This window comes from Sturnus vulgaris, chromosome 5 (assembly GCF_052056855.1).
Source record: "Sturnus vulgaris isolate bStuVul1 chromosome 5, bStuVul1.hap1, whole genome shotgun sequence".
In the NCBI taxonomy this organism is placed as follows: Eukaryota; Metazoa; Chordata; class Aves; order Passeriformes; family Sturnidae; genus Sturnus; species Sturnus vulgaris.
The window spans coordinates 33,268,547-33,284,542 of NC_142247.1; the positions used below are offsets into that span (position 1 = coordinate 33,268,547).

The following is a 15,996-nucleotide window of genomic DNA, read 5'->3' on the forward strand; positions in this document are numbered from 1 at the left end:
ATTACCCACAAGCACATAAAGACTGAAGACAAATGCCAGCAGGAACTTAGATAAACAATATATGTACTACTGGAAAGATAATGAAATTTGAAAGCTGAAAAAAAATAGGCAAGGAAATACTGAGGATTAAGCCAATGAAATTATCTATCAGTCTTAGAAATGTTTATAAATCACAAATACACCTGAACAACCTAAAAATCACCTGCTGGCCAAAAGACAGCCAGTATTTTTCTCCACTTGACAAAAAGCACTTATGTTATGTAAAGCCTGTCTTAAGAAAATATTAATGGGAGAATCCAAACTGTAGTCAAGTAATGCAAAATGGTCTCAAGAGTCAGTGGCAAACCTAAAGCAGAGAATGCTCCCCCATTCTGCAAAACTTCACAGACCTGCTGATACTTTTAAAACAATAAAACCAGAGGCTTAAGACTTACTGATAGTGAATTTTGCAGATTTCTTCAGAGGGTACAAGTGCATGGAAGCAGATATACATTTGCATATAAGGTATTTAACAAATGTCTTTTTCCAGTGAGGTGAATCCTATTTCAACCAAAGATAATGCAACCTACATAGATCCTACTACCTTACTTAGTATTCCAGAGTGCTAATGGGAGACCTTCAAACTTTTTATAGGGCAGCTCAATTTCTGAAGATCAAAAATGCCACTGCCAGAACCAGGCCCAAGAAAGGAAAGGCAACCTCGTGAGTTTGAAAAGAAGAGTTACAAACGTTTAAGGAAGAAACTGAACGCTTTTAGAGTCAAATACTCCGAAGAGTTTTTGACTTTTCCAATCCCTCTAATGAGATTGGAAAGATAAAGGGAGGATACTGTAGCAAAAAGAAGCCTATATTACAAAAGCAGGAATGTTACTGGGATACTTCAGATAGGGGGCTGTATCAGTCACATTACCAGAACAAGCTGTATCAACATGGTCACACCATTTAAAATGCAAGATGATCACCTGGGAGATGGGGGTACACAACTCAACTGCTCAGGATGTAGGGAGTATCATTACCAAACACAAGGAGCAATGTGCTCATATGATGCAAGCCCGGATACTCTGGCACTGTTAGCCACTCTTAGCATTGAAGCCAAACTCAAAATAATTGATGGGACAATACAAGAATCTTCTGAGCTTCCTGGGAGTTGTTGCGGAGTCCTTTCCTCACACTGGTCCATTGGAAGTTCACTTTCTCCTCCTCTTTTGGACTAAACAATGATTTCATGTGATACATTCCCATTAACCTTCCTAGCTGAGTCAGTTGTCCTGTAACTTAAATTTTCAGCTCTGGTGCTTTGTGGAAGTTATTTAATTTTGGCACAAATGACAGCAATTGTGTGCGCTCTTCTTTGCTCATGTATACAGAACTCAGTCAAGAGCATGCAAGAGTAATTTCTTAAAGTGATAAAGTCTTTAAAAGCCTGTGTGGGAGCAATGCAATTTAATTAGCAGTTAATGCATGACATTTAGCAAAGGTTAAAGATAATTGACGGGCTCACCCAGCTCCACTGAAATCAATGATGTATTTCTATTAGCTTGCAGGAGTACTTTACCAGGACAGATTATTCAGAAAAAGAATTTTCTGCATACATTTACTGATCAAACATTTCACAGAGGTAACTTCTAGCATTTCATATTCAGCCTTCAGTTTACAGGATATTGTCAGAGAAAGATTAAAAGCCAGTAAAAAGATAGGAGGACTTAAAAATTTAAAAGAATCCTTCTTTTAATTGTGGGCTCTTTAATCACAGTTAGAAGATAAGAGTAAAAAAAGTTGCAGCAGGTCCTTCAAATACATGGAAAACATAGCAGATTTGGAAATCTTTCTGAATTAAAATCACATATCAAAAATTGTTTTAAGATGTGTGGTAAAGAATACACAGAATGATGCAGACATTTTTACTGGGGCCTATTATACATCCAAAAGCCAACGGGAAGGTCTCATTCCAGCACTCCACTTACTGTAAGGTGGGTGTCTAAGGTCCTTTTATAGCCAGAAAATAAATTTCCAAACAATCATGATATGCTAAGATAATCAAATAACATGTAGAACCATTTGCCTTCTGGATATCTATTGCATAAAATTATTTATGATGAGCAGCCCAATGACCAGAATAAGAAAAAGAGCCACATCCAGAGAAAGAAAGGCTATACCTTTAAGTATTTAATATTTTTAAGAGTAGCAGGAACAGAACTCCCAAAACCTAAACCATTTTTAGTAACTTCCCATGGATAATTTAGGATGTGCACAGACATCTTTCACAGATTTCTTTCTTTAACTTTCATCTGGAGTAGTTTCAACGATTAGCAAGGGAGCAGTGTGTACATGTGGAAACAGTAACATTATTTATGTTTGCATTTTAGAGAATCACCCTATGAAGAATTTTCCTGTACCAGTTACTGAATGACCACTTACTTATTGATTGTATTTTCATACAGGGCAATGTTACAGTCATTTTCTTCATTCACATCCAAATATTCGACGAGGCCTTCATGCAAGAAATCTTCAAAATTCCTATAGATAAATTAACAGTTACACTAGAAGTACTGTCTTATATTTCTGCAAATGTAAAATACTTAATACATGTATTAAAGGAATGTAATATGTAAAGTGAAACTAGATAAATATTTCTACATGTAAAGTTCTGTGCATATTACATATTGAAAAAAAATGTGGGTTTTTAATCCTGTTGCCCCTTCACTGCTTCAGTCTGCAGATGTTACTTACTTGAACAACTAAATAAAATCTTCCCATATGTACTCATCATCACTGTAAATGTAGGCAAATATAAGGTTAATCATGTACGTTTCTGTGATAATTTTGTGAAATTTAATTAGAACTAAATTTAAATGCCTTTGTGTAAGTGTTGATTTTTAAAAAATACATAAGCTAAGAATTTGCAAGGAGTTTCAAAAACTCTGAATGTGCCTAGTTTAGGGTGGTTAAGTTGATATTCCTGTGAGGTGTTTGATTTTTCAATCAGGAGGATGATACTGCCTCATACCTTCCACTAGCAGAAAGATGAGGCAGTGAGATGTATTTATTCTGTGTACTCACCAAATCTCACAGCAGTAACAAAATAAGAACACCAGCCTTAATTTTCCTTTAAATAGAAAATCTCCAGTACAGAGATTATGAATTTATATAGGAGAGCAGACTTCTCTAATTAGCTAATCCCAGGACTGAAATACTGACTGACTGACTGAAGTATCTCCACACAGTATTTACGAATATGGGCTACTTGAATTGTGTACCTGTAGCCCTGAGCCAGTTCTTCCATATGTTTGTTTGTAACTGCAGGTTTTTGCTTCTTGACAATTATGTAAGGCCTGAAATTAAAAAAAAAAAAAAGATTGTCACAGCAAATACTTAGGTAACTTAATTTATACTTACACTAAGAACTCTACCTATGCACAACCTATTCTATAAACTGTTCTTAAAATATATTGGCTTTTAACTGATAAAACCACATAAATAAAATCAGTAACTATTCAGACCTTAGTTTGATATAACTTAAAATGTGTATCAGAAAAGTCAAGACTTAAATTTTGAGGTGAAAGCCATTTTTTCTCCTTTAAATCATTCAACTAAAATTTTGTAAGTTTTATCTACAGATTTTGATGACGGCTTTAAAAGATTTGAGATTTCCTGAACTACAAAGCTAAGAACAGCATTTAGTACCATGGTTATTGCAGGGATTTTACAGAACACTAAGTGAACAGTTTGTGCTCAAGTGTCCACATGCAAGGTCGCATTTTGCAATTGCCTACATGCTGTAAAGTACAGGCATTTACTGTGGGTGATCTCTGATGAATCCATAAATTTCAATAGCACATGGATCTCTGAAGGCTTCCCTACCACACAAAAACACTGACACAAAGGATGGCATGCAAGAAGGCAACGTCAAGGGCTGTTGCTATTTGGACAAGTTGCTTTGATAAAGAGCAGCAAATAGCTACAAGATACTTGTGGAGTCCCCTCTGAAGTAAATAACTGTTAGAAGACTAATAAGCACTTCTAAATTGTTAATAGGGATATCTGAACAATTGCAGGGTGAGGGGTGCCACAAAGCAAACTTGGTAAAGCCTTGCAAAACCACATGATTTCCCTCACTTTTATTTTAAAAATTGGAAGCTTTACTGCCATTTCCCGAACTACATGTAGCAGCCCTGACTGGAAAAGCAAGTTCTCTGCCACTGAATATGCCCCTACTCTGGATCACTTGACCAGGTATGATTAATTGATCGTTTGTACATTTACTATTTTGGAGCCTCTGACATGCTTCAAACTGCATTCAATATACTCTGAGATTCAATTAATGAATAAAATGGAATGCCACCAGCAATTTTGACTGCTGCTTTGTTGAAGTGCACACAGAATATGCACACAGACAGTCAATGCTAAAAGAAGCATATATTCATTAACCCATTCTGCCTCTTCCAACCTCTACCTGTTTTGAATGAGGGCTATTTAAGGAGAAAAGAGATGCTGAAGTCTTGCCGAATTTGCTTAGATCTGTTCCCATGAAAATCTTAGCCCAATGCACAGAACAGTGTTTATAGCCAGTTCAGCAGTAATTCTGATGAGAAGTTTACCTGCACAATCTCCCTCCATCAGAGGAAATGTAGACACATCTGTCAGACAGATTTGTAGAGATGGAAACGAATTCGTTAATGTAACCTGCTCGACGCAAGATCCGAAAGGTGTTGACTAATTTCTGGTGATCACGTATGACACCAAGGATGTTACCTGTTCAGAGAGAGAAGAAATACCTGGTGCATCCTTTGCACATCCAACACTATTTACAAATTCTGATCATGTGTGGCATGCACAGAAGTACTTCCTGCTTCTTGCAAATAAGGAGTTGTTATAAAATCTCCCTTCTCTAGCATGAATAAAAACTGGCTCTTTTTTCCTCTCAATTCAAAATTGTCAGAATTTCACAAGTCATCTACCTGCATGCTTTCAAACAGCCTAAGAAATCAATGTGTTTTTTCCAGCTTTCTTCAAGTATGTTTCTGCTCAGGTGCCCATTTATCAGTTGGTGCACAAGTTAACAACTTCGAAGTCTGCAATTTCACCTGTACTGAAATGGATCCAACATTTCCAAGAAAAGACCAAGGAACAGCCCTGCTGCCTTGTCAGAAATTTTAAAGTCCTGATATTTTGATGTATGTGATCACTCACACCACTAGACACTCACAACAGCACTAGAATTTCTCTTTAAGATACTCAGTTCAACTCAGCTATCTTAGCAGGGCACTTCAAGCTCATACTTAAATATTCTGACGCATGATGAACCAAGAGAGAAAAATTCATTTAAAGAGTCATCTGACCAAAGTAATCTTAATATATAAAATTAACATCTGTGGTCACACTTTAAAGGAGAAAACAAAGTCTGATAGTTTAGGGAGCTTATAAGGTCTTTACAGCTTAAAGAATTTGTACTTAACAGAAAATTAGCCTTCTTAGGTCATAAGTTTCAATCAGGATCAAGCCAGCTAATTGTGGATTAAACCCACAAACCAGTGGATTGAAGAGTACCTTGGCTTGCCTCACTTAGTATTAATTCATCTATATTTGGGAATGTACTATCTCGTTCTGTACTGCAAACCGAGCTTGCGAAGGAAGAGTCCAATGTTTTGGCTCTGCACTCCTCTTTGGACCATAAAACAAGACAGAAGAGAGTGCATGTGGTTTCAGTGAACCTTATCTTCAACATACTGGTACAGAAAAGCAGAGCAAAGGAATGCAGTTTGGTCAAGTGTTGCTTTTATGTTACCGGGAAAAGGCAGCGTTGAAGAACAACTGCTGTTTAATTCAAGGGTAAATAGAGAACTTATCCATGGTGGCAGACATTACACACTAGCTACTGGAAGTGGATGCTGCTCACAAAAAGCTATTTTGAAATTACAGTTGCAGTTTTAAAAATGTCAGTATTTTGAAATCTGATACCACAGTACCTGTTGTTTTAGAAATGTTAGAAGATCAGTTGTAAAAGAAATATGAATGTGCAGATGCAAAGCATGTGTGTCAAATCATCCCTTTAACAAGAGAGGTCTGTTTTCCAGGGTCTAATTCTTCTAATCACGCACAAAGCAAGATGGCCCTTCAAAGGTAGTTTTAAAGAGAATAGCATAGCTAAACTTTGCAATCAGAATTTTGATGTTTCCTTTCAGTTTTTAAAGGCACTTTAAAATGCACGAATAGACATAAAAACATATCAAGATTACAGAAAACTAAATACTTTCTGTAAAGGAAGATCTGAATTTGTAACTTTATTACAATATTACATAGTACAAATTGAAGTTATTTTCTTTTAAAAGTAGTTTACGAATGGCACCTCCTTTGGCCAATATCTGAAAAAACAAATCTCTAGTTGAATGTACATATTTTTTTATGCAAGTGGGCTTAAAAACAGGGCTGAAATTTGAGAAAGCTTCAATCTCCCAGCTACACACATCTGCAGTCAGAGTTCTGAAGACACAACTTCATGCAAGTAAGTGTCATCATCTGGCCCATCTATTTTGCCCAGCCCTATCAAAATATTTACAGAGGAAATTATTTGCACGTGGAAAGCAGCATCTGCTGTTGACTGTGCTCCAAGAACTACTGGAGGGTTTCTGAAGCCTAACTCTCCATCAGCAACAAATCAGAGTCATGACTGCTGAAAAGTAACATACCGTTAAGGAAAACCAGGAACACGTTTGGGTATGAAAGTTCTTCACCACAGAGCAAGTTGACATCTTCAACTCCAAGATTACTGGCTAATTTAATAATTGGGCCATCTTCCATATCCGTAGTAATATGAGTCATGAGGGCAAGGTTTTTAACCAAACCACAGGCCTAGGAAAAAACAAAACCAAAGCCCACTAATTTTATCCCTTCTCTTTCTATGTATTAATACCACACATGTATTTTACTCCCCAACCTGTATTTATGACTGACAAAAAGAAAAAGATGACAAGATACAAAATTAAAGAAATTCAAGAAATTAATAACCCTGAAATTTCAGAGGAAAAAAGAGGGAGAACTTTTTACATCACACTGCAATGTAATGTTTCAGCATTTACAGGCTAATGAAAGATATAGTCACTGAAACAGATTTTAAGTTAATCAACCATGTATAACCCTGTATTTCTCTTCTCAGCTACTCAGCAAGATAATGGAAATACACAATCAGTCTATTTATCAATTTTCTATGCATCCTGTATGTTTTAACACAAACATTAACACTTTTAAATTAAAAACCATCTTATACAGTGTAACTTTATTTCAGCTGCTTAATGAGACTAGCTCATACTGACTTATTCAGAAAGTTCAGAGTTCCTCCCCCAGAGCATCCTCTATTTAGAAAAAAAAAAAAAAAAAAGAGAAAGAAAAGGAAAGCAAAACAAAACAAAAAGACTGTCAGAATCAATTCTTTGGTTGAAATATGTACAAAGATGGTTTTCTTCCTCCAGCTAAGGGCTAAAGAAATACTGGTACATGTTTCCAGAAACACTGCAGGTTAATGCTGCAACTTCAAAACAGAACGTTTATAACAGAACAAAGGGAGAGGGGTTTAGGGCTCCTCTCTTTCTGCTCTCAACAAAAGAGAGCAAGCAGTTCCACTGCAAAAATGGGAACTGTTCATGCCATTCTCATATAGCCAAATGATTTCAGAACTCTTTCCAGACAGTCTGTGCAGGAGAAAAAAGGCAACATAGTAAGGAGGACCAGGATGTAAACAGGTAGGATGTAAGAAGTCACACAAGTTATGTTATCAGGCTAGTTTATCTTTCCAGAAACCTCCTCATCAGAATTATTCCTCTGATGGAAGATCACCTGCTTCAAATTAAACATTCATCAGGACAGGAAACACAAAAAGCAAAACAGAAATTCCTCACCTCTCCTTCAGGAGTGTCAGAAGGGCAGAGCATCCCCCACTGAGATGGCTGTAGCGATCGAGGACCACTCACTTTCCTTGTCTTTTCAAACTGAGAAGAGATCCTGGTCATCATTCCCAGAGCAGAGATGTAAGACAAGCGGGACAAGACTTGTGTCACGCCTTGGCGGTCCATCTTGAATCTCTTTAGAGACCAATTTCCCTGTAGAATATAATTAATGTTTCAAATGAATTTGTGCAGTTTGTCCTTGTCTTGACTTTGTACAGTGTCTAGACAGAATGGTATCTGAGGAGCTTTGCAAAACAGAAGTTGCCCGTTTATATAAATCAAGTTTCTAACTACCTATCTGCATATAAACTCCTAGTTATAGCATATCTGTATTAAGCATTAAAGAGAAGTTGAAACAAAAGGACTGCTCTTTCAGATGAGAGGCTACTTTTGCTATTACAAATTCAATCACACAAATATTCATTTTCATCTGTCCCTCACAGGTAAATCAATTCTCAAATTTAGCTAAATGAAATTATTTTGGTTTTGGTTTATAGTGCTTTTTAGTATTTAAAAAAGAAAAAAATGTCTTTGGAGTGATATAACAATTTTATGATAGAACCCACAGCTTTCAGTTTTGCCTTTTCCATGATTTGTAACTTCTGTAGGAAACACACATTTATGTTGCAGAAGTCTGACATCAAAGCCCTCTGTACTTTTTTGAAGCCTTTTGTTTTTGGAATCCAGAGGAAAAAGACTCACTGATGTGTCTTCCCAGAGAAGAGTGAGTGTGTGTGCGTGCATGTGTGTGTGTGTGTGTGTGTGTGTGTGTGTGTGTGTGTGTGTGTGTGAGGAGTAGGTCTATCAAACTTCTATTTGGATTACACCAATTATGAAATGCAAGATCCATGCACATCTCAGATGTTTTGTGTTTCAGAACTGTCACAGGCATTCTCATTTGTGGATTTAACTAGGAGAACAGAGGAGCTCAGAGCATGGTCTAGGACACAGATATATTTCCATGCCAAGCAGATTTAATAATTTGTACTGCAATCTTGAAACTGGGTGCTACAGTTTTTGCCTTCATAACATTTAGTCTATGTCCATCCAGTTCTCAGCACCTGAGTCAGTGGATACAAGTTTCTGTCTGAAATACTATTTACTCCAGGCACCATGTTACCAGTCAGTCCAAAGGTAACATTTCCCAAGGACTGCCTTCTGCTAATTCTTGAACCCTTTTTGGGAAACTCAGCTCACCAATAATAAAAAATAATTTGAAGCTCGCTTGCTGTACTACACCAAAACCCTTTTAGAGGGTGATTTGCTTGGCTTTTTTATTTACACTTTTAACAGCACAATCCCATTCAGTGATCAACAGGAAGAAAACACCACCTATACATATGAATGATTCTGTTATTTGCTTCCACTGGAGACTATCATATAGTCTCAAATTTGTAATAGCAAGGGGAAGACATCATGCCCAATGGCAAGTCAGTCAAAAGAAACCTGTTCATTTGGTCAGCATCTTTGGGAAGGGTTCACTCACTGACCATTTCATTCTTTAAAGACCGGGTGTTATGAGAGTGTGAGTGAAAGAATACAATAAATCAGTAATTTTTCTTCACACTAAATACTAGCAAGTATTAGTAATACACTAATACTAAATACTAAAATATTATATACTATGTACACTAAATATTATATACATACTAATACTAAAAAGTATTGCATCTGTAGGTTAAGTAAGTGTGTGGTTTCTTCTTTATTGCCCAGCAGAGTCTACGATCAAAAAGACTGGGAAAAAGGGGAAGTAAAAATGCTGCCTGAAGACATCATACAAAATATTCTTTGTGCTTTGGAAGGGACAGACTGGATCCTTCAAAAGCTGTCCACAAAAAAGAAAACCAAAAGGGGCCAGGGCAGTTATGAGATCACCCCCATTGAGAATATCCTACCAAAAACTCATGAATGGAAAGTTGCCCCCTCAGTGGTATCAGGTGATTCTTCAGATGCTGAAATGTCCATCATGCTTGTGCCACTGCTGCCTGCCCTACGTTCTCTTCTGGGGTTTTCCAGGGTAAGGAGAGGACCTGTAGCAAATGTCACTGAGCACCGCTGTACAGCTGATGCAGTAGGGCTATGAATTCTTTTGCATGCTACTGGTGTAACTATGAATCTGCTCAGTTATTTCATGCTCTTTGAGACTATCATTGAAGCATTCTGGTGAGATTGGAGATTGTCATTTCCAAGAATGATTTTTATGGTATTTGCTTAATCTCTTGAATGGTGTGCACTGGGCATTGTTCCTGAGAAATTATTTTTCAATGCTTAAGAGCAGATGGTGTTTAACTGCTTATGTGGCAGTAAAAAAAAGTCCAAAGACAGAGGAAGAACGAAGACTTTACTGAATATGGACTGAATATTTGCAGATTTATCTCTGTCAGTCCAAATGGAAAAACTGGCACAAGCTAGAAGAAAGCACTAGCATTTACAGAAACAAATCTGTCAATTGTTTTGGTTATGTGCACTGTAGAGATTTAACTACATTTGGGGCACTCATAAAATTAAACAGTGATAAGCTTTAACACTGGGCTTGGTGGTTTTGGATGCAATATGTGGAATTAATTTGTTTACAAGAACCAAAGAAAAACCTCAGTTTCATGCTAGGCAGAAAAGCCCTCTCAAGAGCACCAAAGATTAAAAATTAAGTTCTACAATTTTTACCAGCTCCTAAAATACTTAAGTCTAATCTAATTTCTTTTAAAAATCATGCATTTCAAAGTCTTTTACAAGCTACCAGCTGGATTTCAGGAGCAATCTCACAAATTGCTCTTGCAGATGTGTGAGCTGAAAGACAAAGTTAGTAGTAGCTATTATTGTTCTTGTCCACTGGCATGAATGAAAGTATCTGTTCCAGCAGAAGACAGAAACAGGCTAAAATCCAACCAAGGCAAATATTTAAAGGGTAATTATCAAGGGTTTTTTTAATATTACAGCATGCAGCAGATTTCCCTGTTAAATAGATCAGTACCATTAGCAGAGAAGTACTAACTCCTATGCTGCAAATTTGTTCATTCCAGTAACTTCAAAATAAAAAGGCACTGCCCTCAAAGAGCTCAAAATTGAGATTGAGGGGATTTTTTTTTTCCTGTTCATGATGTTTTCCTGCTGTTTTTCAAAAATCTTTTGTACAAATGATGTAACCTGACCCCAGCTAAATCCAGATAATAAAAAAACACATAGTCAAGTAGAACCTAGAAGACAGTCAGTTGGATAAATACAACCATGACCACTATTTTAAACTTGCCTGTTTCTACCATTCCTTCTCAAAAACTAAAACATCACTTTGAAATAAAAGATGCCTGACGATTGTTGATTTTTCAGTGAATTCCAAACACCCTGCTCGTGACAGAGTTTTACAATTTTAATCTATAAAAAACCATGAAATAGATCTGCTTTTCAAACCAAAACCAGAAGATTCATCAAAAATAAATGCATTTCCATCATTCACTATGGTGGAAAAGCTTTGCATCCTAGAATAAGAAGAGGAATACTTACTGTGGAGATGGCATTGACCATGCCGTTGGTGATCTGGTCCTGCCGCATGTGCTTCACAACGTCAAACTGAGCTGCACGCTGCTTGGGGATGACCTGGTCAGCAATCTTTTTCAGCTCAGAGTTAAATTTTTTGAACAAATCTTCAAACAGAAGAGAAAGAAGCTGGAAATACAAAACAGTGAAGGGAAAAATTATGCTTTTTCAAGTCTAGAAAATGGGGAAAGAGAGGGGAGACACATGTTTAATATTTCTACCTTTCTACTTGTCAGTTAAAATGTAACTTTTCTGTTTCACAAATGATAATTTTATCACAAGTATTTTACCTTCTTGCAGTATTAGAGAACTTATCTCATAATAGAAATTAAGTAGAATGGTCTAAGTTTATGGACTTATCCCCTTTTGCTTTGCTTTAACCCTTCCTTCACAATATTTTAGCACAGCCATACTTCTCTATTCTACCCAATTACTTTCCCTAATCTGCTGCATTACAATCCAGCTGATGTACTTCTTCCTCCCTAAAGTTACAAACTCTTTTAAAGATTTAATACCCTAAATGCACAACCCTGAATTACACACAAGATTCAGAGGCAAGACTGGTTTTAACTCTAATACATATCTCATGTTTCATAGGCAGCTTCCTTACTCATACACATTTTTATCCTGCTACTTTCTGCCAATCACAATCTATGGAAAACCAATTATACCCACAAAAGGTTCACCTGGTTCAACATCTGTCACTGTTTTCTAGCACTGCTACTATCTGAAATGTGCAATACTCTTCACATCTCTCCCTTTAAAAAACAAACTAACAATACAAAAAGTGTACAGTTTTGGCAATAAAGCTACATAACTCAGCTGAATAGGAAAAAAATCCAAACAAACAACCCAAAATCAACCCAGCAACAAAACCATTCACAAGTGTTACATTTTAAGACAATAATTTCCTGTATAGGTACATTAATTACTTCTAGTTCTTAAAATAGCCATAAAAAGAAAAGGCTACCAAAATTTGTGATCCGACTTCTTTGGCTCTCCAATCTACTTTGTTTCTGCAGTTTTCTCACCCTCTCCTTGTAACACCAAAAGCTTTCCAAAACACTTAAAAATCTGCACCTCATGATACATTTGAAGCGTTAACAATGATCAGCTTTGCAAACAAGCAGTGTGAACTCTAAAGCCTGGCACTCCTGTCCTGGGACTTGATACTACAACAGCTCCAAGTGTCAGAACCACCAAAAACGCAGCTGCTACCAGTGCCAGAAATGGTAGCTCCTGGTGTACAAAGAGCACTGTAGGGCTGAACAACCTACATGTTCATCCATTACAAGCCAAGACATTCTGGAGTAATTTGTACCATAAAATTTTTGTATATGCAGAGTTAAACTTAATTTTAACTGTCTCCATGAGACCTAGTCCTCACCTTTCCTTACCTTCTGGAAACAAGAAAGTAAATCACACTCATTCTTCTGTCCCTGGGGTGGGCCACTAGCTTTCATTTGCTTTCCTCTACTTACATGCTCCATCTGGACTGACCAAAGCATTTGGCAAATGACACTGTAAAGCTGGTGATAAAACACACTGCATGCTAACCCTTGACAAAAGTGGAATCCTACTGTCACTCTGGACAGACAGGTTTTTTTAGACCTGGCCTTGGCATGAGGGGAAGGTGCTGTAGATCCTCTTTCCCCTCCTGATGCTTGTAATACCATTAACAGTTGCAAAACGATACTCTCTCACCACTGTCACAAGAAATCAGTCACCTGCAACTCACCTGTGACATCACAGTTAATTTAAATTAGATTTCCACCAGAAATAAAAGCAACTTTTATGAAGCATTGTATTAGGAAGGAGAACTCACTGGATTTCAGAAGTAGGGGAAAAGTAAGAGGAGGAAATGTGTCACTTTAAGATGGATGATAGTCTTGTTAAATAAGAACTAAACTCTTTTGAAATTAACTACAGTAAACATTTGATCTCAACAGGTTTGAGCAGGATTGAAACATTTAACTAAACACTTTAAAAACACTTTAAAAAATTACTCAGAACATATTTCCATATTTGATTTCTTGAGCAAAAAACTGCAAGAATCTCTTAATTCCATGTGCCATGGGGATTATAAAGCCACACCACCCTTCCTCTTCTCTAACTAATACAGTCAGTTACACCCTAAGTACACCAACTTGTTACTGTTTGCCAGTCTGGAAAGCCTCATACTTTGCTAATTTCACTGACAGACTTTCTAAGAGCTCTGACTATCTGGCAAAGAAGAATCTCACAATAACCACATTATTTAGGTCAAGAGCAAGAGATTAAAGAAAAAGGATGGAATGCCACTGATAATATTCAATGGATTTCATAGTTAGTCCAGAGCCTTTCAGCCTTCTTCACAGAGGAGTACTAAAGAGCAAATTATATTTAAGGAAAAAAAATACTGACAGCTCATCAATTGATTTTCATTGAAAATCCTAAGAAAAATTAATAAAGAAGTTAAGCTGCTGAAATACAGTTTCAGCAATTAGCTTAATGTCAGAGAATTCTAATTAGGCGCCTTGAGATTGCTATTTAGCGTTTAAGCCTTTAGAGTGCCAAATTCTCCCTTTCACACAAACTGGTTGCAAAATTAAAGACATTAGGCAGCCTTAATTATATTATCAGAACAGCTGGGATTAGGCAATCTCTGAAGTCAAGGCGGTATTCTTTTGTCACAGGGTAGAAATCCCTTGCTTTCCAGGGTGCCGGATTTTGGTGCTGTTCCATATCTCACCCATACAAAGCAAGCTGCATTAGAAACAAAAAAAAAAACCTGAGGACAAAGAACAGAGTAATGCTTAGCAAATAATGAACACATTAAGGGAAGAGAAAAGGTAGGTGAAAAGATTAAGCCTGAAATCGGTAGGTTTTGCTAACACCTCAGCTGGCACCTGGCCTACCGAGCCTCTAGTGGCAGACAGACTAAGAGAAAGCTCTGTAAACCAGCTTGGCTAGTGGATACAACTCTTATCTAAAGCTAAAGCACATTTCGTACTCTCTTGTCCCATGGGGTGTGAAATTAGCAGCTATTGTTTTCACACATTTTTATAAACACAATGCCGTTTATGTCTTTACACTGTTTAGACCACTGTGTTTTTCTCCTCACATGGGAATCTTTTCTTTTTTATTTATTTATTCAGATTTTAAATCAACAGGATTTTTATTCCAGGAACATGCTGGCATTAAAAAAAAACAACAAAAAAACCAAAACCAAGCCACTACCTATCATTTTATCCACACAAACTTTAGCTTAACACAAACATCTAGAAACTGGCAAAACACTACACTATTTAGTCTGCAATCCAACAAAATTAGTATTTCACCAAAAAACTGGCAGAGGGGAATTCAACCATTCAGCTTGAAATGAGCATTTAAAATACCACAAGAGAGAAAGAACTACTCTTACTCTACTACACTTAGTCAAGTGTTAAAACCAGTGTACATAGGTGTCCTTGATAAAGAAAAACTATGCATTGGTTTTGTTGTGATGATCATCTACATTTAAAACCTTTTCCCACATCATTTAAAACAACTCTGGTTGTTAACATCTGTGTGAGCAGAGGCCTTTTTCTTACAGCTTGTAGAAAATTCTTTACCTCCTCTACTTTCTGCTTCTAGAAGTATCAGGAAAAAACAAACTACTCCTTCAATCCAGTTAAAGGAGAACAATCTGATGACAAATCAACAACAAATTTTACTGATTACAATCATCATGCCTTGTTTCCTCCAGTGCATTCAACAGATAATGAATAAGTCTGTTAAGAGAATCTATATAGTTCAAAGAGGAAGGGGAGATGCTGGAGTCCGTAAATCACTCACATGTAAGGTAGAAATGTAAGTTTAAGTTTTAGAATAAGCAAATAAGTAAGTTTAAATAAATAAGAATATGTATTAAGTGCTTTAAAGAGTAAAGGTCTTGGATACCAGTGTAGAAAAGCAAGTTCTAGTGAAGGTTGAAAAACAGTCCTAGATACTAGTGTTGAAAACAAGTTCCCATGTAGGCTCCAGGAACATAGTTTTAGACAAAATAAAACTATAGTAAGAATATTGCTTACATTTTTTAGATAGAACTAAAGAGACCATATGCGTAGTCTATATGTAACCTGGCGTGCTAAGAAATTAGAAGTCTAATAGGTTAAGAAGAAATGGTTCAGGTTCGTGTTTTCATCTTATTGAGTAATTTGTGTATAATAATCTATGCACTGGGGAGAGACGCTCTCTTGCCCTCTCACTTTTCTTCTCTCCTCACCTCTATCATCCTCGCCCAGAAGAAGACAGGAGCTGTGACAGCAGCACTGGCCCTCCCGGGGCCTCAGCAGGAGCAGCTGCTACTTCTAATTGAGACTTTACTTCTATTTAGGACTCTATGCCAAAAACTTTTAGCATGACCTTAATGCTTGTGACTCTTTGCCTTTCAAGACTAATAATTGCCTTTACAATAAACAACCTTATAGCAACTAATAGCTGCTCAGCTCTTTTAAAGAAAACAACCACAACCCAACAATGAACTACAGCAATATTACAGCAG

General features: G+C 36.8%; 1 protein-coding gene across 1 annotated transcript in view; it reads right to left on the reverse strand.

The window, feature by feature from the left end:
* Positions 1-15,996, reverse strand: part of POLR3B (RNA polymerase III subunit B) — a 73,082-nt gene that overhangs the window by 36,531 nt on the left and 20,555 nt on the right. Inside the window, exons 13-18 of the mRNA XM_014876994.2 lie at positions 11,439-11,600; positions 7,893-8,093; positions 6,687-6,849; positions 4,599-4,752; positions 3,258-3,332; positions 2,419-2,517 (exon numbers count right to left, since the gene is read on the reverse strand). Of these exons, the coding sequence (XP_014732480.1) occupies positions 2,419-2,517; positions 3,258-3,332; positions 4,599-4,752; positions 6,687-6,849; positions 7,893-8,093; positions 11,439-11,600 (854 nt within the window). The remainder of the gene's footprint in view (positions 1-2,418; positions 2,518-3,257; positions 3,333-4,598; positions 4,753-6,686; positions 6,850-7,892; positions 8,094-11,438; positions 11,601-15,996) is intronic.